This window comes from Pongo abelii, chromosome 7 (genome assembly GCF_028885655.2).
Source record: "Pongo abelii isolate AG06213 chromosome 7, NHGRI_mPonAbe1-v2.0_pri, whole genome shotgun sequence".
NCBI classification, from domain to species: Eukaryota; Metazoa; Chordata; class Mammalia; order Primates; family Hominidae; genus Pongo; species Pongo abelii.
Window position 1 is genome coordinate 86,463,624 of NC_071992.2, and position 22,760 is coordinate 86,486,383.

The following is a 22,760-nucleotide window of genomic DNA, read 5'->3' on the forward strand; positions in this document are numbered from 1 at the left end:
GAAGTGTACTCACTCCTGGCACAGGGTGAGAATAAACTATCCAAAGATCAGAGAATAGAAAGTTTTTGGGAAATTGGGTGAGGAGTGTGAATGATCGTGGGTGATGGAAGTTTCTTGATCATTTAAGAAAAACAGCTCAAAAAAGAAATGGCATTCTTTAATGGCAAAATGCAAGAATCTGAATGTCCAACAAATCATCATTAGTATACTGGGACCAATGAAATGTTACGATTCTGAATTGCTGGGGGTGGGGAAAAAGCTAGAGAACCCTTACAAATGCAAGGATACAAATGTTTATCTGGGCCTGGAGATGCCACTCGGGGTTTGGGATGGGGGTGCTCAGGAGAAGAATATTATAACCAGGCTGTTGCCTACAGCTCCCCATGCACAGCTCACCATGGTACTTTAGGATGTGATCACTGCTATCTCGGAAACTCACCTTGCTCAGTCTTGCTCCTCTTACTTAATGCTTCCCTCCCTCACTCCACATTTTCCATCCTTCAAGGCCTCACCCAAGTCTCACCTGTCCAATAAGCTTTCCTTGACTGTTACTCTTTGTACTGAGTTTATCTTCTGGAAACCCGAGCTCCCTAATAATTGATACCATGTAATTGACCTCTTCGTTAGACCAGTACTAAGCAAGTCCCCCTTAGTCTTGTTTTCATTCTGACCATAAGTTCCTTAAGCTCATTTTCTATATTTATCCTGTCTGCCTTCATAGAGATGGATAAACCGTGCCTGACTCATGCCATTGAAGGGCTTCATCTAGGCTCGAGTGGGAGCCAGAACTGTACTGTTGCTTGAGAATTTCAATCTATGTGGTAAGTGACTAAAGGATTTAGTGAGAACTCGATTGTCATAAAGTATTAGGTGTGGGGACAGGTGAGGACCTTTCCTTAGATTTTTGTTGGTGGGGAGGGGGACAGTTTGGAAGAATGACTTTAAGGCCCACAAAAGATTTTAAGAGAGAAAAGGTCTCTCAACTTTATTTTTTCATCAATTTAAAAAAGTGAGTAGGGAAAGAAAAGATAAATAATAATTGAGCTTATTTCTCAGACTTTATCTGGAGGACTTTGATATTTAACAGATTTTATCTGAACACTTTGCTGGGGTTTTTTTATTTTTTAGAGACAGTGTCTCACTCTGTCACCCAGGCTGGAGTGCAGTGGCATGATCTTGGCTCACGGCAACCTCCGCCTCCCAGGTTCAAGCAATTCTCGTGCCTCAGCCTCTTGAGTAGCTGGGATTACAAGTGTGTCCCACCACACTCGGCTGACTGGTTTCTTTCAAACTGCATGATGTATAAAGGATTATCTTAGAAATCAGATTATAATCACTTTAGATTTAAATTATATAAAGAAAGTTAAATTCTGGACCTGTAAGCACCTTCTGAAAGGAGTTAAAATATTTTTGAATCTCCAGTATATAGTCCAGCAGACTTTAAATCAAATAAAATTTTAAGTTGATTAAGTATCCATGGATTTTTACCTCATAAAATCTCACCTATTTGAGCGATGAATACCACTGGACCCCAGAGATGGTAGAAGGACTTCACATCTACATACCATCGGGGCATGCCGATAGGATGTTAACCTTGTTAGTCCAGCTGTCAGGATCCTAACAGAACACTGACCCATGGTCCAGATTCTGCCCTCCTAAGAGGCTATTCACTCTCATAGCTCAGAGATTGGCATATCACAGGTATATTAATGAAAACAAGTCTTGCTTGTGTAAGAAAAACTTCAAATTCAGAATGCAATAACATCCTATGGCTTTAGAGTACATTTATAGTTCAATCTTTCCACATCCATTTTCTGAGGTTATTTTCAACATCATCATGTGAGATGACGGAGGCAGGGTCCTCATCTTCATTCAAAAAGTAGAGGATGGATAAGGTGACCATTATCTCTGGTGCCAGGTTATTGTTTTCTAATCTGTCATGCCAAATCTACCTTTTAGATTTTCTCAATCGGTAATGTTGAAAGCAAATTGGTATTAAGTGGTATTAATTTTTGGCTACACTAAAATCATAGACACACTAGGGGCAGAAATAATCATACCTAAGAAATTTAATAAATACGTTTGGAATCAAATGATCCCATTTTTAAAGGACTTCTTCATTGTAACTCTGTTTTAGGCTAGTAAATTTAAAAGTAAATTACATAAAGTGTCCCAGGGACAGTGCGTCACAAAGATTTTGCTTTGCTTTCTTCTTATCAATGTTGGCTTCCTACAGAGAAAGAGTGGTGGCCTTGTCAACCATAACAAACAAGAAACAGTCTTGCTTGAAGATCCTATATGGGACATGCAGTTCTGTAAGTGCTAAGCAATTTTAGTTTTAAAACAAACCCATCCCTCAAAACTTCTCTTAATACATCTTCACTACCTCTTCGTAGTTAAGAACACAGCCTATGTCGATTTAAACATTACTTAAAATGTTAAATCAAAGTTTTGTGTATGATTTAACCTGGGTAATACTGCCCAGCTATAACTTCAAAAAGCTTTTTTTTTTTTTTTTTTTTTTAAGAAAAAAAAAAAGGAGTAACAAGTAGGTCAAAGGTCTGCTTCACAGAGAACAAGGACTCACATTAAAAACCAGAATCCCAGCCAACATAAGAATGCTGGAACCTGCTGGGGCCTGTCTGTACTTGCCATGTTTTAGAGCATTTTCTAGCACTTACTGGGCAAGCAGGACGCTGTTTGTCCCTCGTGTATTTTCACAGAAGTCCATTTGCTTTCCATCTCTGGCCTCTTTGCCATGGGCTATGTCCATCATCAAGCACGATCTATGTGGCAGAAGTTAGCGCAGCTCCCCGGGGAAAAGCTTTCGAAGGCCAGATGGGCTATTTAAAACCAGGATTTTTCCCCTTCCTTAGAAGATAGATTTTAAATGACCAAGTTTTCCTTTTTATCCCAGTAATAGTTTTTATTTCCAAAGAGAACTTTTAACACAGGTTATAAAGACTGCAAAGCCTTTACATTTACCTGTCTTGATATATTTCTATATATTTTAATTGAAAACAACTCATGAAGAAAACAATATTGGTATGGGTCACTAATTATTGCTGTGCCTAGATTTCAAGAAATTTTTATCCAATTTTTAACACCTGAAATATACAAGATGCCAAAACAAGTGAAACAAAATATTACTTATACAATCAATTTAAGCAAAAAAAAAAATCTAGAACATAAAATGCCAAGAACTAAAAAATAAATATGAGAAGAGTGGCAAAGCAATTAAGGGGCAATTCTGCACATCAGTGCAAGCTGCAACAGCTATTCTTCGATTTCATTTTACGTCAGAAAGTACAAATCTCAAATGCTTTATCACAGATTACTTTTTTAGGCTTAATGTATATTTTCCTAAAACCACTATCTTTTAAAGTAAAAATACCTTTTCTATAGATAATAAAATTTTTTTAAAGCATAACAGCATATTTAGTTAAGCAATTTTTAGGTTATAAATGACTAATAAACTTAAATGGTTCAGGCATACATTTGAAAAACTAGAGAGAGACAGATCAAAGGAAACAAGGGTGATGTTACTGGTTCACTCCCACTTCATAATGAGGCAGGGATGCATGAGGTGTGATGGCGGCAGAGCTGTGCCTCTTCCACGTACCCTTTAACAAACCTCTGCCCTGATTTATTGTCTTTCCTTACTAGTTTGAACCCCAATCTCTTTAGCAGAACAAACAACATTATATACAAAGAGGGAGTGAGAATTTGTGTTATTTTTCTTCTCTAAGTGAGAGCAATAAAGCCTAAAGGAAAATAAACAAAGCAGGGTTTCCAGGGCCCTCTGAGTTTAGTACATGTACATCTGTGCAGCCCCTTCGATCTATCATGGCAGATCCTGACACCTTCCCTGGTGTAGGATGATGAGAATGTCCTATACCATTATTGATATTCTGGGACAATAAAACACTCAGAAAAGCATTCTATACCACCATCGTGATGATTCTGTGATGTCTCCAACCAGCTCTATCTACGAGTATTAACACAAGGAAAGATGGCATTAAACATACGATGACAATAAATTAGCTGAAATGTCTTATTTATGTTTATATATATTTTTAACTTTTATTTTAAGTTCAGAGGTACATGTGCAGGTTTGTTATGTAAACTTGTGTCATGGAGGTTTGGTGTACAGATTATTTCATCACCCAGGTATTAAGCCTAGTACACATTAGTTACTTTTCCTGGTCCTCTCTTTCTTCCCACCCTTCATTCTCTGATAGGTCCCATGGTGTGTTGTTCCCCTCCACATGTCCATATGTTCTCATTGTTTAGCTCCCACTTATAGGTGAGAACATATGGTAGCTGGTTTTCTGTTCTTGTGTTAGTTTGCTAAGGATAATGGCCTCCAGCTCCATCCATGTTCCTGCAAAGGACATGATCTCATTCTTTTTGTATAGCTGCATAGTATTCCACGGTGTATATGTACCACATTTTCTTTATCCAGTTTACCATTGATGGTCATTTAGGTTGATTCCATATCTTTGTCTTTGCTCTTGTAAATGGTGAATTAACTGAATTTTTATTATGCTACATTCCAAATTCATTTCCCCAAATGAAGAAAATCAGAGTTTTTTATGAACCTTAATTTCTAACATTCATTGTGACATAGACCTCTCCACTTCTAACAAACATTTGTATATTTTAGACATAATACTAGATACTGGAGATTAAAATACGACTAAAATGTTCATTACCTTTAATAGTCTAGAATCACTAGAACTAAGCTATTATGGAAAGCTGGGTTTTCCACAGAGCTGAGGCTTAGCCAGTTAAGTAACAACTTAATTTTAATGGTTTTGTTTTGTAGGTGTGTGAAAATTGTTTGCAAGTGAACTACATACTTCCTTACCTCAGCCAAATTGCTAAACAAAATTTTATTTTCCTCATATGATTGGGCACCACCATTATAAAGATAGCTCATTGTTTTCTGTATTAGATGGAACCATAAATCTATATTGTATGTGGAGTTAAATGGATGGCGACACCAGTGATAGGTACAGACCTTGCATTTTTAAAGGTTTGATTTCAAGTTAGTTGTTTCTTTTACATAAAAGGAGAATAAAGGTTTTATTTATGACACACTGGGGAGATATTCTGTGAAAGCAATCAGAGGCTGAAGCTGCTTCTGCTAAGCAGTTTTCTTACCTTTCATGCATGCGTGCACACACGCACAAACTCACACACAACACCCCGTTTCACTGTTGTGGCCAGTGCGCTTTGATTGGTAAGCAGCAGTAAAAACATATTTTTTTGCAGAACTGACCCAAGGGTCTCCAGGCACACTCTGTCCATCCACACCCACCCATTCAGCTAACTCATCTGCATCAGCTTTGTCAATGGTGTGTGAAGAAAAACCTCCTCAGACCATTCCAAAACTTCTTCCAGAAAAACCAAAGCTAACACTGCGGAACAGGAAAATGTCAAAAATGAATAAGCAAAGATTTCACCTCCTTATATTGAACTCTACAGTTGTTTATGAAGAAGAACACTTTGTCTTTCTCAGCTGAACTTAAGTTTCTAATCTTTTAGTGGTGCACAAAAGAAAAATTAAAGCAGGAATAGAATTTTCCAGTGATCTTGCTGCAAAGGTGAAAACAATCAGATTTCCCAATCACTGAGGTTTTATTTCATGGAATTTTAGTATTAGAGCATGCACGACGAAAATCTGATCCTTGTTTAGTTTAAAATGGCATGTGTCAGATTCACAGAGGCCTGCTTGGCAGGACAGAAGTGTTGAAAGTTGGAGCTGAAAGGGTGATTCCAGAAGGATCACTTGGAGCAAATGAGGGCACCAAGTAAGGCTGGCCCAGTTCACAAGGCTTGACAGTGGCAAAATGGCCGTAAATTGCCAAATCTGCTCTTAAAAAGCTGTGCAAGTGTTAAAAGCACTGACAGTACTCAGAAATGAGTTTTTCAAGAAGTTTGTTTTAGGGCTTCATGAATTGGTGTTTGACTGGTTATATAACTAAGTATGTAATGCAATGGTTTAGTTCTAATGATCAAGCTTGCCCTTCAGAAAAATTTAAAGACCAAGCAACTACATTTTGGCTTTTTGTAGTTTTCTTTAAAAGCCACTCCTGCGAGCTCTGTAATTTAGGTGTATGTACAACAACGAGGTCTGACGGTTTTAAGCCATTCTCCGTTTTGAGTAGCCATTCTTAACTGTTGATATTATACAAACTAAATTACTAATTTTATGCATTCTGTAGCATTTTCAGGTTCTTTTTATTTATTTATTTATTTAGTTAGTTCGTTTTTTGGAAACAGAGTCTCACTCCATTGCCCAGGCTGGAGTGCAGTGGCACGATCTTGTCTCACTGAACCTCACGGTCCCAAGATTCTCCTACCTCAGCCTCCCGAGTAGCTGGGATTACAGGCACGTGCATTACACCTGGCTAATTTTTGTATTTTTAATAGAGATGGGGTTTTGCCATGTTGGCCAGGCTGGTCTCAAACTCCTGACCTTGGGTGATCTGCCCACCTCGGCCTCCCAAAGTGCTGGGATTACAGGCGTGAGCCATAGGTTCTTATCTTTTCAAAGTCACTGTTCAGAGTTATGTAAAGATTAAATAAGATGTCACAAGGGAAATAACTAGGTTAGTCCTTGGCATATAAAAAGTAAACAATAAATGTCAACTGTTATTTTATTTTGTTGTATGGGCACTAGAGTTTTCCATCCCTACACAGCACAGCTTATCACATTCCCATCTTCTTCCCTCATTTTCTGAACTAAACAATTTGATGCTTCAATGACTGGTGGAGGCCTCTTTCTCCACCCATTCTTAGCACTCAAAGCAGAGATGTGACTGCAGGGCCTCTCATGACCAACAAGGACTTGGTTGATGACTCTCTCTCTCCCACCACTGCAGAGCTGAGTTTATTTTTTGCCAGCGGCTCTTCCTTGCTTCCTCACTCTCACTTTCCAACACCCCATTCACCACTGTCGCCATACAGCTTTTCCTCTCTCCTGATTTTCTTCTTCATGTTGTTTCTCCCCCGCTTTTTTGGTATCATGTACAAAAAGCTTGACCTTTGTTGACAGTAAGTTTCCTTCCATGCAAGCATATTAATTACATCTGGCTCCTTTTTTGCTATGCTTATTTGGTTATTGGTTTCTTAAAGTTCTCTTTCATGGCTAAAATATATTGTTACATATATTATTACACATATTAAAATTTTAATTACATTTTGTGTGTTGTGTGGGGAAGAGAAGGAGCATTTAGGTAATGCTACCTAATCTGGAACTATTCCAGAAAGCTGGACCATAATAATAATGATGAAAATAATAGTAACCACATCACCACTGCAATGAGAGCAGTAAAACTGACAACAATCATCTGAGTTCTTACTATGTACCATAGGTTGGTCAGAGTGATTTACAGACAATCTCAATGACATCTCACAACAGTATTGTGGGAGTAGATCTCATGCCCATATTCCAGATAAGGAAACACATGTGAAGGAGTCAAGTCGCATGCTGAAGGCCCACAGAAAGCAAAGGTAGAACTGCTGACAGCCAATCTTACTCCAGAACCCATACTGCTAACCAGGGAGCCAGATTTCACTGTACCTTTACTCCAGTCTTTCTAAGTCTGATAGAACCAAAGAGGTGATCATCATAAATTTTCTTTAAATTAATAGCAAAACACTTAGAGGAAGCATACATGTCACACTTCAGTTTTTGGGGCTACTAGAATATTTCCCCTGGGCTACTAGAATAGTTCTTCTATCATTGTAAAATTCTGATATTTAATTTGAACAGGTAAATCTCTGAATAACTAGTCATCATACCTTATATTTTTAAAGTTGAAAAGATTTCCTGGAAATAAAGCTAGGCAAAAATATCCCCCATATTGCCAAAATATATTCTCATCCAGGATTCAAATACATTTTAATAGCTATAAGATGAAATTAATATAAGCAAATAATCACTGTTATTCATTAAGGATTAAAAGAACTGAGGGAATTTTGAAAATAATTTTAGACATAGTAGAAATTACTATATTAAAAAACATGCATTAAAAAGACACTCAAAGGTCAACAGACTCCCACAACTAGGTGCACAAAATCATTGAATAATGGGAAACAGTATTCATACTGCATTTAATATTTAAGAACTACCTATTAATCACAATTAAGTACCCAAATCTGGCCATATATATTCTGTAGCAAATTATATAGCATTATCCATCATCATTTTGGCAAGTTAATTTTCAAATTAATAGTATATGATCATCTGGCTTAATATGTGGAAGTCATATTACAGGTTGAATATCCCTTATCTGAAATGCTTGGGACCAGAAATGTTTTGGATTTTGAATTTTTTTCAAATTCTGGAATATTTGCATTATATACTGGCTGAGCATTCCTAATCCAAAAATCTGAAATCCAGAATGCTCCTATAAGCATTTTCTTTGAGCATCATGTGAGTGCTCAAAAAGTTTTAAATTTTGAATCATTTTGGATTTCAGATTTTTGGATTAGGAATACTCAACCTGTATATCCAATAGTCTAAAACTGAGTAAAGTATCATTATAAAGATAGTCATGTGAAATAATGCCTCAGTCATGGGAAATGGGTCCTAATGTCCCATGGAAAGGCCATTCAACTAAGGGATGTATAAAAACACACAAAAAGTTTTAATGCAATATCCAGTAAGCCCAGATGATAATAAATCTATGGATAGAAAAGCAATGCCTTATTTGGTGCTATACATGTCCTTATTTCTTTTAAATGATAGTTTTATTTTCTTCCAAATTCATTTCCTTTTCTACTCATTCATTTCCCCTTTTTTATGCACTATACTGTAATGGCTGGTTTGTCTTTTTCTGAATTGTTCCTGCTGCATAAGTTTTGATCTGGGAGAAGAGCAAGATAAAAGTAACTCTCAAGCACAATATTTCTCAAACTATCTGAGGTCCAGGATCGGTTTTTTCCTCCAATCCTTCACAGACTGACAACTGAGCAAAATACAAAGTAATGTACTTCTAAAAGAAAAAAAATTTTCTAAAAAAAGAGTATAAGTCTCACTTTAAAAAATTATTATTTGATTAAATAAACATAAAATTTATTATTGACTGACTATGAAAGTTTCTAGATGCTAACTCTCAGTTTCTGTACTTAGCTTTTGGTGGACAGGTAATGGCAAGGCTGTGGATGGGCACAGGCCCAGAACCATACAATTCTGTAGCTCTGCTCCGGGCAGGGCACTTCACTTGCCTCTTTCCCACTTTTAGGATCCACTTCTCCTCAAGGAGACCTGGATACCACGGGCACCCTGCTAGACCCTGGGACCCCTCCAGCACTCTTTATTTTCCTGATGTCTCCTGGAGGAATCTGCAATTGCATAATTTAGTTGGTTGCTTGTCTACTGTCTCTCTCTTTGGCAAGAATGAAAGCTCTATGAGCAAACAGACCTTGTCTGCCTTATGATCCATTTCATTACTAGAGCCTAGGACTGCTAAATTCATTAATAAAGTCTTTCCATCACTTTTTGTTTTTTATATTCCTTTACTCAATTGATATTCAGCATGTGCAGAACAGTTCTTTTCCAAGGCTGCGTAAAAGTTTTGGAATCAGGCACATAAATAATATCCTTCTACCAATAAATGCTATCTGTTATAAAATAGTTTTTATTTTATAATCACTGAATATGTCAAAACTTTATAATTCAGGCCTTTTGAATCGAATGCAAAATCAAATATGAAAAGGTTAATGATCTTGTCCCCTAAAATTGTAGTTTGCTATACAGGAAAATAGACTCTTAAAAATGATAAATAAAAAAAAATATCATTCTTAAGGAAACATATTAATAAGACACTTAAAAAGGCTAAGATCTTTAATGTGAAAAATAATAAGATAAAGATGACAACCACTGAAGAGAAGAAAAAACGTTTGGTTTTTCTAAATGTGTATAAAAACAAAACCTTGTACCTATCAAAATGACACTTTTTTTCAAAGAAAGATATCAAATGTGTATACTTTAACACACAGCCCTTCCTTGTGTAAATATATAGGAAATCCTTAAAGGAGCATAAAACAATTTACTTAGAAATTCTATACTTAAACTTATTCAAAGGAAATAATTAAAAGTGTGTAGATAAGATATGCATAGCATTGCTCTAAATGTCAAATAGTAGGGAATTAGTTAAATAAGATACACCTATTTAGGGAATTAGTTAAATAAGATATACCTATTTAGCTAATTCCATGTAGGCATTAAAAGGATATCATAGAACAGAACTTATTGATGTGAAAAGACGATTAAAATGTACTTGTTACTAAAAACAGCAGGTTGCAATACTGTATTAAATAATGGGCCCATGCCGTATATCTAGACAAACATATATCATAATGATAATAATAAATGTATGAGACATAGACTATATTTTTGCTTCTCTGTATTTTCTAATTTGTCTGTGATAAACAAATATTACTAATGTAACGAAGAATAAGATAAAATATATAAAAACAATAACAACTATAAAAAGAACCCCTTCTATCAAAAAGAGATCATCAGGGATTTAATTCAACTATGGATTGGCACTATTAGGAGGCCAAATATGATTCATTGAACTGAACTGTAGTAAAGACAAGATACTAGGAAAATGTTTAAATTATGTGAGAACTATTCTCAAGCACTTTAAAGATCTATTTGCAAGATAACACTGTGCTAACTTTAAGTAATGTCTATGTATTCTTGAGACCAGCTTTGACAATGACAGCTGTCATTCCATTTGACTTGTACTTACATTATGTTTTGTCTATAGTTTCAAAAACAGAACCCAGGGACTGATTCTTACAAGCATTTTCTTAAAGATTCACTGGGTGTCTGTAAATCTGATCAACTGTTCTTTGGGAGATCATTATTCAACACTTATCACATACTTTATTTCTGGAGCTATGACTATCACTCCCCAAGCTTCACTTCATAATGAAAATAAAGAAAACAGCCCTTTTGGAAAAGTTGGATGGTAATACCAAGTGCGTAAGTTTTTAGTACATGCCATATCACAGCCTCCTACATGGCTGACTTTTGACTTTTTCATTTCTTTTATAACTGACAGAAGACACAAAGGCAAAAATGTCAACTTCACAAAAAATCTTAGTGCTTTTTGGAAAGAATGTTATAGATCATCCAATCTAACCCCCTGATGTTATAAATATAGAAATTTAGGCCTAGAAAATAGGTAAGTGATGAACCAAACTAGAAGCAGGTGTCCTGCCTCTAAGCCCAATCCAGTTGCCATCATCATTTACTATTTACATGGAACATCAGGTTCTACTTTAGAAGTTAACTATCAACCTACAGGGTTAAGGAAAATAGCAATGTGTGTATACAGACCTTGCATCTGGTAGCTGTATGGTGCCTGTCCAGGTTGAGGGGTACTGAAGCTTGTGCCATAGCTGAGAAATCCTGTCTGTCCAGGTGACTGAGACTGTGACAATCCACCTTCAGTCTTGATGCCTGCCCACAATGCACCTAAATCAGTTAGTGATAGCTTATCTATCTGTCCATCTTCAGAAGCTGGTAAATATACAAAAACATACACTTCCACAACCGTTTAACTACAAATGCTTCCCCAATCTTATCTCAAAAATAAAGGGTATACATGCATTCAGTGAAATACCATAAAGTACAACTTCAGTTTTTTAAATCCAGGATTACAGATTTGAATGCCTATTCACATTATTCTCTCTTGTTTTATTGCACTTTAACACACATCCCTTCTATAAAATGTAACTCCAGTGATATATTTTCATACTTAATTTTGTTGTTTTAATTATGTAAGAGTTGAAGATCATCTCCTTCACAGTAAAGAAATAGCTATAATTAAATTTTAGCTAAATGATCCCAAAGTTGCTATATTGACTAGTGTTAAAAATAAAATCCTTTTTTTATATTAAAAATATTAATTAGATCCTATACCATCACAGTATTTTTCCCTCCTTTACTCTTTCTACTACAAAGCTGATTTCAGTACCAACTCATTTTGAAGTCCAAAGAAGCAATACTGGGCACAGAACTAAACAGCATGGTGGAAAGGCTTTTCCTGAATATCTAGGTCCTATCAGAAAATAAGCACAAAGGAAGCAGAACACTAATGAGCTGAATCTTATAAAACAGCAGTGATTTATAAACAAGTGAGGTTGACCAGCAGTTTCCTTTTGTCCCTTTTAGTGTGAAAAATTTGACTATAATTGTTTTCGATGTAGTCTAAAGTACCTTTGTTTTTATCATATGATAATATAAAAATGATGTATTTGTGGCCCCCAAATACTTCCCCAAACATCAAGCTAACATCATAATTTTGGGACTTGGATTTGGCAGCACTGAGGTATGGGGCTCAGCTCTGTCTTTAATTAATTACAATTAAAGACAGTCATATATGTTAACAACTCTCCTTCATTCTCATAGAGGGAGGGGAGGAAAATTTCTGCCAAGGGAATTCACATTTTTTAATAATTTTGCTTTGTAGTTAAGATAAATGATATCTTTAGGATCTAGAATACACAGTAGTCTTACTGTTTATTTCCATTTTAGGGGAATCTCATCAGCAGAGTACAGCTAGGTAATTGTTTTAAGGCAGTGGGAGAATCTGACTCTTGGCTGACAGTGCCTACTTTAATTCCTGCAGTATCTCTAAATAACTTCATAATGACCTTAACATTTAAGTCTTAACACAACCTTAACATTTTAAAAATGTGATTTTCCCTGTAAAGGTAATCCCAAACCAATGAATAACCCACACATAGAAATGGTCCCTGGAAATACACCTGCCCCAGACAGGTGGCATGATGGCTTTAGAAAATCCCTTTCTTTCCATGTTGTCACCCCTAGGGATTTTCCACCTCTTGCTGCATTTGAGACTATACTGATCTGCTTCCAGCCTTCACCTATACCAATAAAATGCCAATAATTCATGTATTTTCTCTTTTTTTTTTTTGAGACGGAGTCTCACTCTGTCACCCAGGCTTGAGTGCAATGGTGTGATCTCCGCTCACTGCAAGCTCTGCCTTCTGGGTTCACACCATTCTCCTGCCTCAGCCTCCCGAGTAGCTGGGACTACAGGCACCTGCCACCACGCCTGGCTAATTTTTCATATTTTTAGTAGAGACGGGGTTTCACCGTGTTAGCCAGGATGGTCTAAATCTCCTGACCTCGTGATCTGCCCGCCTCGGCCTCCCAAAGTGCTGGGATTACAGGTGTGAACCACTGCGCCCGGCCTAATTCATGTATTTTTATTCCGTTTCTAGCCTATTGGTTCCAGACGGGGATCTTTGTGATAAGAACATGTAAGGAAAGGCAGAAAGACGTAGAAAGCACCCATAGCCACACCTATCTCTGTGACTTCTACCTACAAGGTGGCAAACTCATTTCACTGGCAGACTCCAAGCAGATCCAGCAAAAAACAGAATGAATTTGTGTTTCCCCATTGATCTATCATTCTCATGATAAAAAGATATGCCAACCTTTTCTTACAGGGTCTAAATAAAAAGTCAAGAATACAAGTCCTTGGAGAAAGTTTTGTAAGACCATCTGAGCCTTGACTATCAGCAGTTAAAACCCAAGCTATGTGCTCTTCCTTCATGAATAAGCAAAGGGGAGAAGGATGCCATATTTTTCAATGCATTGGCCCCAAAAATAGAACTTTTGGATCAGAAGTACTCAGGGCATCTCCTTGTACCCAAGTTCCCAAAAGAGAAGACGGGGGTTATTAGGAAAATGCTAAGAACTGAAAATTATTCCCTAGGAATTTATAACCATGGAAAACTCTGGAATCAAAGCCCTTCACACTAAGCCTCACTCTCTCCCCCTCCGTTATCCCCATCTATCCCGTTAAGATCCCCATCCTCACTCTGCTAGTTCTGATTCTATTCCCAGATCTTTTGCTCATCTCACTCTTTGAACAGCTATTTCAGACAAGGACATTCATTAATGGTTTAGAACTGGAGGAACCCCTAACCCAGAGCTCAGAAATTGGCAAAGGGAGATGTCCAGGTCCCACCAAGACTGAATGGGGAGGAGAAGGAAGAAGAAAGATGTGTGGCTGGTAGCCAGGGCAGTGATGGGAATGGCACCTTCCAATGGCAGCACTGGTAGGCTGACAGTACTTTAGAACTGTGTGGACTGGAAAATACATTTACACTTCAAATAGCCATCTCACAAATAAATTTTGAGAACGTAAATCAAAGACTGCCTTGTCTTCTATTATAGAATGGGAGCTGATCCTTTTTCTTCTTTTAGTCCAAGGATAGTTTGGAAGTAAATTCCAGCTAAATTTAATCCATAGCTAATATTATTATGAGAAACTGTGAATAAAAGTTATGGAAATGAGAGATAATTTTAAAAATTCCATTTTAGGGCTGTCTCTAAAGTCTACTTTAAAAATACCTATCTAGAAAACATTGGTTCTGATGGTTTTAAAATAAAACTATAAATGCTGAAGTCATAATTTAGATTATTTGTAAATATTTTATAAGAAATTCATATACAGTTGATTTTGTTTGAGATAGAATTAAAAGGAATAAAGTAATTTACCTTCTAATTATTAACAAAATACTTAAAGAAGAGCATTAATTCTTTTTATATACCACAGAAAAGAATACTACAAAACAGTATCAAGCAGAAGCACAATTAGAATACTGGTCACAAAAAATTCTGTACTTGTTGCACAGAATTACTTATTCTATCAATCCTTTTCTCCAAGTGTCCACGTACTATTCCTTGATCACTAGTTTTTATTCTTTTCTTAATAAAATGCCAATAATTCAAGTGTTTCTATTCAGTTCAATCTACTTAGAATTGCAATGACAATTTAACGGAAGAAAAGGTATTTTGAAATTCTGAATTTTTTTTTAATTAAGCTTTGGGATTTTGTTGGATTTATTTTTAATTTACAGGTATTGACCCATAAAAAGTGAGTTAAATTACACCAAGATAAAGACAATCTCCAGGTGGGAAGGAACAAATGTCCATGTGAGCTTTAAATGTTTCCTGATTTGCTTCTTCAAAGTATACTCCAGGCAGTGATATACAGATCACTTTTCCTAATGGTTGATAATGCTGAAATTTGAGACTATTACCACCCTTGAGTTTAAAGCAAGAGTTTGTTGAATTCTACTTGTACGTCCCTAATCACAGCTAGGCATCTGATAAATAGGAAATGAATCTGTACCCCAAAAGACTTCATTCACAGACGTTTTATCACAAATATGCACAAAAATATTTTGGATTCCAGAGCCCAGTGCTCAAATGGCAAATTCAGGGTTGAGATATAAATTGAGAAAAATGAGAGCAAGAAGGCATATGAACCACATAATCTTTTCGCTACCTCTGACCTCAAGATAAGGAGCTCCCAGTTCTTAAAATGCTCTTTAGAAACAATCATACTAAGAATTTAGACACAGAAGGTGACAACACTTTCTAAACTGGCCGAGGATTGGATCTTTAAGTACCACTCAAATATGTTAATACACGCATGCCCATGCGATAACGCCACCACTACAATAGCAGGTTACTCACCATATGAGGAAATGCCGTACGGCTGTCCTGGCTGTGGGTACGTGGCATAGGCTGTAGCTTGTTGCATTCCTGTGGTAAACTGTGTTTGCCCATATGCAGCCATAGTTTGTGAGGAAGGGGTAGGGAGAATATGTGGGTATGGTCTGCTATTTGTCAGAAATGACAGAAAATAGAAAGCCCATGCATTAGATGGAAACATGCAAACCGATTAACAACCACATCACAAATTCCAGCTAAATATTGTATCTTAAAGTAAAACTTTCACACAGAATTGACAAAGCACTGAAATACTTCAGTGTCTCCACTACATGATGCTCAAAATAAATTTGTGTCAATATATTTACATGTCTATGAAATGCACTTTCATTTAAATTGAGATGGAATATGCGGGCACAGACATGACTTTAAATAAATAAAAGTCTACTCAGAGAAGTTATTTATTGATTAAGAGAAAATACATCTTACTTGGAAGGGTAAATCTGTGGTGGAGAGAACTGGTGAGTTGGTCGTGGGCTGAAACTACTGCTCCCAATTGCTGGAAAACAAAACAAAACAAAATAATGCACAATAATCCAAGCAAAACACAAAGTACATAGAAAGCGCTGATATATTTTCAACTAGAGGTTGGCCATATGAAATTTCAGATATTTGATCTTTGTGACCTGCAGAGATGGCAATTTCATATGGTTCCACCTAACAGAAAGTTAAACTATAAAGAGGAATGAATAGAAACTGATTAAGGGCTCCAGTTTTAAATGAACTCTTAGAAAACATCATCACGATCTTCGCAAATACCTGCTGGCATGCTGTGAGTTTTTACAGTGGCAATACTTAAAGAGTACAAGGAGTCCTGGCTACTGTTTGGAAAGCCGTGCTGAAAGGGGAGGTATGAAGCTGAATTGCAGGATTGGGTGGGAATGTGAAAGGTCAGCTGGCCTATTGTTTGTGCTCAGCGAGAACACACAAACCTGAGGCTGTATTACCAAGAAATGTGGTCTAATCTTCTCTCAGGTGAGAAGAAACAGGATAGATCCTCATTTGCCTGCATTGATTTAGGAATGGTTTTTAGTAAAAATGCATTCCTATAACTATCTTAAATTTCTCAAGTTGCAAGCTAAGCCTGTTTTTTCCTGTGCTGATCCGGGTGTTCCTTTGCCTTTTAGTTATATGTGATCAACTTCAATGTTCAACAAAAAAAGGTTTGCCTTTATTTTTTAAAGAGGTATTTAAGCATTCAAGCAGAACTTTTCATCTTAATCACGTTTACTTGATTAAATAATGCACTAAAGTCCAAGCAAATGTTCTTGTGCTCTGATTTTGAGCTAAAGAAGCAAAAACCTATGTTAACAAAGTCCTGAAAATGGCAGTTTCAGCTTCTTTCATTGTAAACAGAGTCAATCTACATATATATAAATCTACATATATATGTGTGTATATATATACATATATATCTACATATCTATATCTACATATCTACATATCTATATTATATATAATATATCTACATATCTTTATTATATATATATCTACATATCTATATAATAAATATATATATTTACGTTTATGGGTATACATGTACATATTTTTTTCCTCCAATTCCCTAATCTCTATTGGGATAAGATGCATATTCCTTGGGGACAATCATTATAAGATATAATGTTTATTTTATTCTTCTACCAATAATTACTATCTTCGGAGGCTCTATTATTTATTAATTTTATTCTACACTAAAATCCTTTTAGGAGGTTCCATGTACTCAAAGTTTCATATAGTTTTCCCACTGTCACACTGGTACATTAATGTTTCTCAAATTTAATTTTCCAGCTTGTGTTTGGGATGACAATGGGAGAATTGGACTAGAGTCTTCAAATCTATGAGTAATCTTTTCCTTGTAAAACAAACAAGGCCTGTCCAGGAACAGTAGATCTAGATTAGTACCACTCTTGCAAGCTCCCAGACTTTAAACATCTGGCTGGCCGCTCGGCAGAGACAGCATCTGTACTGAAGAGATGGCAAGCCAGCCCAGCCAGTATACCCCATCATCTGGCACATACTGAGCCACTACTCTGTTCCGGGTGCCGTGCTAGATGCTGCAGGTGTGAAGGTACAAAGACTAGTTCTGTCTGATACACGTGGGAAGGGTGACACATAAAGAACTGTGGGATGGTCAGTTAAAGACTGCAGTTTATAGAAGAGAGGGATTAGTGAGAGAACACTTGGACTATGAGCACTACCACTTGCCCAGGCATCTGCAACTAAAACCTCTTCTGCTCCTCTAAGACAGAAAACAGGCCAAGGGTAACATGGACTTACCCAGCAGAGTTACTGGAGAAGTAATCTCTTCCTGGGACAATCGGAGTTCAAAATAATTGGTTAAAAACCAAACAACAAAAAAATGCAATGCTACTTGCTGAAGGAAGCCACAGAAACTCCATTTATTCTTTCCTAGCTCTATGTCTATGTTTTTTGAATTGTGGGTCATGGCTCATGAAAAGTTCATAAACTCAATAGGTTGTACCCAGCAACTTTTTTCTTTTTAACAAACAACAGAATAAAAGATATCAGGGTTACGGGTTACTACACAGAGTACAGGAAGTCCCATAAGGCTTTGATTTAGAGGATGTGCACAGTATGTGTGTATATATATATGATGAAAGACTTAGGAGGCTGCAGAATGTGGGAATTAAGCCTAGGTTCTGGAATCAGAATTGAATTTCAGCTCAGATTCAAATCCCACTTCTTCTATGTGGGCTTAGTCAAGTTATTCCCTCTATGTCTCCATATGTTCTCCTATAAAATGATGGCAATAATACCACCTACACCTCATAGGATTGTCATGAAGACTGAGATAATTTTCCCAGATTCCCACTGTCTTTTACTCCACTCTTGTCTTTTCCTTCTGTGTTTTCAACTCTACTCAATGGACAGCATCACCATCTGTCCCACAAAATACTTCAAGGTTGGATTTTCTGTTTCCATTTTACGTATGAGGAACTAGCAGCTGATAGAAGTAAAGTAACATATCCGAGCAAATTGAACCCAGGTCTGCCTAACTTTTCCCACCAAAGCACACTGTCTTCTGACCCTCTGTGTGGAAATTAGAACCTCACAGCCATCTTGTTTTCCCCTCTATTTTATGACTCAGGTGACTCCCCTACCCCCAATCCAGAATTGCCTGTTGGTCTGTCCCGCATACTCCATCCATACTCTCAGGATCCCTGTCCTGGTTTAGGTCCTCATAATGATGTCTCACCTGGACTACTGCAACAGTTGCAGAGCCACTGTCCCTTTTGTCCCACTCAGAGATGGCCACCTGTGCCTTCTGACTCTCAATACTGCCACCACCATGTTCTTTCTTAAATGGAAACTTCTTCATATCCATTCTCTAGCCCACAATCATTTGACAGTGCACATTATCCCTGGGATAAATTCCAAATTCCTTGGCAGATAATACAAAGAGATTCAAGCTTCAACTCCCTCCTGGGTAGGTTATCTAGGCTCCCAGACTTCAGAACTGCCCATCCATGGCATGTACTTTTATGTCTGATTTGGTTGTTGTTCACACTAGACTCTTCTTCCTTGTAAAGCTCTTCTTTCCTCTGCCTGACAAACATTCCACCACAGAGACTAAGACATCATTTTCCCTTTAGGATAATGTCTTCCTTCTCTGTACTTTCTTGGAACGTTGCAATCCTTGGCAATGTAGCACTCCCGACATCGCATTAAAACTAGCATATGTAGTGTATAGATGGTTACTTTCCTCTGCTAACTATGGGCTTCTGGGACCAGGGACTTCTTATTATCCTATTTCCTCAGCACCTGACAGGGCCTGGTATGTAGTAGAGGGAATCAACACACACTAATTGTTTAAAAAGAATGTGAGAATTTCTTCTCACATAAGCAAAGTAGATGTTTAAAACCACAATAACGTGAAGAATGTTTCAATTATTTTAAGTTTTTTATAAACACACATAATAAACCTAATTTAGTTCTTTGGCAATATAGATTGGAGTAAGTAGTATCCCTTATCAAATAAATGTGAAGCACCTACAATGCTGTCTTATAACTACTCACCTAGTTAGGTGTGCTTAAAATTACTGAATATGTCAAAGGCCATATAATAAGTCATATCTTTTGGGCTTTCTTTAAATCCAAACCCCTGTATGTCTTGCACAATCTCTGTGCGGCCTGTAGTCAAAAATCTACCATCTTATACCTCAAGTACCTTTTCTGTAATGGCATGAAACACTTTAAACTTTCTAAACAGTAACCCAGGAATTCAGATTAATTTTAATTTCACAGGACCAAAATCACCTAAAACAAAGGGAATGACCCCAGATCATCTATCAAAGTAAATTAAATGGTCATTTTACCCTTAGAAAACTCCAAATTACATATGCCACAGAGCCTTGGGAACATACGGACAACCAATATCTCTTCATCTGTTTCAATTATTCCATTCTATGTCCAACACAGAATCTCCTCCAATCTTTTTGTAGGAAGGGAGAGGAGGATCAAAAGTGAATAATAATCACAATCTTGGGACCACTGGGAAGAGCAACAGAACTCTCGAAATTGGCAGGTCCTCAGCTCATTCCTCCCCCAGGCTCCTTCATATCAACAGCATTCAGCCAATCAGGTCAAAAGCCTAGAAGTAAGTTTTGACTCTTCTCTTTCCCTCACACCCCACCTACCCTTTTATCATAAGTCCAGTCTGTTTTCCCACCAAAATATACCCCAAACCTCACAACTTCTCACTTCTCATTTATCACTGTTCCAGTCACCAATGTTGTGGCAAACAGAAGACACATCTCCTGGTTCTTCTGCTGCAGGGGATGAAGCTGAACAAGGGCCTAGCTGTTAAGCTCTGCAGTCCTTCCATGCCATGCAGGGCGGGTGTGAGGGGACACTTTCAAAGGGCTTAACCCGACCAATGACAATGCACCAGGGATACTAAGGCCTGTTCCTGGGAGAGCTGGGGCTCCTCTGATGGCCTTGCTGAAATGTCCTTAGACTGCACTCCCACCTAACTTAACCTCCCTTCCTTCCCTCTCTCCTTTACCTTAACAAAATCCTGGCACATTTAATCCTGCCTTGGTGGCTCTTCTAGGAAGACGTGAACCAACACAGTCATCTTTCTTCTGAGCCAGGAAAACGTTGGTCTCCCTGCTTCCATGTCACCCTTCACCCCATAAAGCACCTTCCATGCATCAAACAGTGACCTCTTAAAAACATAAATTAAGTCATGCCACAAACCCCCTGACCCTCAACCCCAAGCCCTCCATTATCCTCCTATCACATTTCATTGAACCCAAACTTATTGCTGCCCTTCACCAAGATCTCTGCTCAGATGCCTTCTCCTCTAAAAGAGACTCGCATTTATTCCTTTACTAAATTCTTTGATCAGCTTTTGTTTTCTTCTCAGCACTTTTAGTTGTCTATTTACGTACACCAGCACTTAACACTTACCCATGTATTATCTGTCTCTCCCAAAGAATGAAAGCTCCATAAGGGCAAAGACCCTGTCTATCACTTCACTGCTATATTCCCACTGCCTAGAACATTGCTTGGCATATAGCAGGTGCTCAATAAATAATTGTTGAATGAATGAATCAGACCTAGAAGGGTACACCTTTTATGAACAATTAAATAGAGAAATCATATTCGTTACACAATATTTTTTCTCCTTCAGAAGCATTCCTGCTTCTATTTTCAATTTTCAAATATCACCAGACACCAACTAGCAGTTTAACAACTTAACAAATTTAGGCTTTGTAGAAATGGCAGAGGCAGCAAAGATATTAAAAACACTTTGTTTGCAACCCCTCTTGTTCTTAAAATTTAAATCATTAAAGTATTGTTTTTCATTGATAAAGAGTAAATGGGCATCACTTTACGATATTTGGAAACCATGATAAACAATGCTGCAATTTTCAACTCAGCCACATGCCTTGGAAAACCAGCCTCCCCTTTCTTTCACTCTCCCCACACCAAGATCCCTGGAGGGCTTCCCTGGAAGAGTGAGAGTGAGTCACTATGTCCTCAAGGCTTGCAGGTGCTAGGGCTCCTTGAAAGAGAGGTGGAGATAGCAATCACCAACATCACAGTGGCTCCATTTCTTCTTTATCCTCACTGTCTATTTTGTTAAGACACTAATAATAGTTAGGGTGGGAATCTTTAAGTTCTTTCTTTTTTTTTTTTTTTCCTGAGACAAAGTCTCACCCTGTCGCCCTGGCTAGAGTGCAATCTCTCTATGAGAGATGCACATCAATGACGCATCTCAGCTCACTGCAACCTCCACCTCCTGGGTTCAAGTGATTCTCCTGCCTCAGCCTCCTGAGTAGCTGGGATTACAGGTGCCCGCCACCATGCCCGGCTAATTTTTTGTATTTTTAGTAGAGACGGGGTTTCACCATGTTAGCCAGGATGGTCTTGACCTCCTGACCCTGTGATCTATCCGCCTTGGCCTCCCAAAGTACTGGGATTACACGTGTGAGCCACTGCGCCTGGCCAAGTTCATGTGAATTTTTAAGCCATTGTGGAGAAGAAAGTAGGAGTGGTGGCCACAGAGGTAAAGGACAGTTTGGAGTGAAAGGCTTAGAAACTTCTTTCTTTTACAAACCCTAAGCCCTGTTCATAGCCATTCCAGTATGTTGATTTTTGTCTCTTTCATCGTTTATAAAAGAGAGAGAAAAGAAAATGTAAAACAAGAGAATACCGATTCCAGGGTGCTCTGTGCTTCCTATGCCTTCACCCAACTCCCTCAGCTCTCCTGATTCTTTCCGCTGTATTCAACGCAGAGAATCAAACTATGGAAAACAAGATCCTTTACAGCTTCAGCCCCTCCACCACCTACCCCTTCACCTTCGGCTAAGCCCTTCTCCAAGGCCCTCGCTTCTCCTGTGTATCTTTTCCAAGTTGAGGCTGCTTGCTCTTTCAGATTCCAGATGTCACAAAGACCTGAAAACATATTTTCATTGTTGCTTCTTCCAAACCATTGGTTTTCTCCTCTCCCATAAAATCTTTCTTTCTCTGGGGTTGATGACAGATCTTCAACATTTCCATGAATGACCCACATTCTGGACACTGCCTACATTTATCAAAAACTTTAGGATTTGGTGATGTGTCCCTACAAGCCCCAACATCACCCTGGTTATACATCCACTGCTTTTCTCAGTGTGTCTAGGCCTCAACCCTGGCCTTCTACTTCAGT

The 22,760-nt window shown here is 37.7% G+C and overlaps 1 protein-coding gene across 10 annotated transcripts in view; it reads right to left on the minus strand.

Moving 5' to 3' along the window:
• EYA1 (EYA transcriptional coactivator and phosphatase 1) overlaps positions 1-22,760 on the minus strand; it is a 357,313-nt gene that overhangs the window by 108,582 nt on the left and 225,971 nt on the right. For 7 of the 10 annotated variants that reach the window (XM_054561759.2, XM_054561758.2, XM_054561757.2 and 4 more), the window contains 3 exons: positions 16,013-16,082; positions 15,548-15,693; positions 11,366-11,503 (listed from right to left, as the gene is read on the minus strand). In XM_054561759.2, coding sequence (XP_054417734.1) covers positions 11,366-11,503; positions 15,548-15,693; positions 16,013-16,082 — 354 coding nt within the window. The remainder of the gene's footprint in view (positions 1-11,365; positions 11,504-15,547; positions 15,694-16,012; positions 16,083-22,760) is intronic. The other 3 variants (XM_063726690.1, XM_054561763.2, XM_063726689.1) reach the window with 2 other exon arrangements.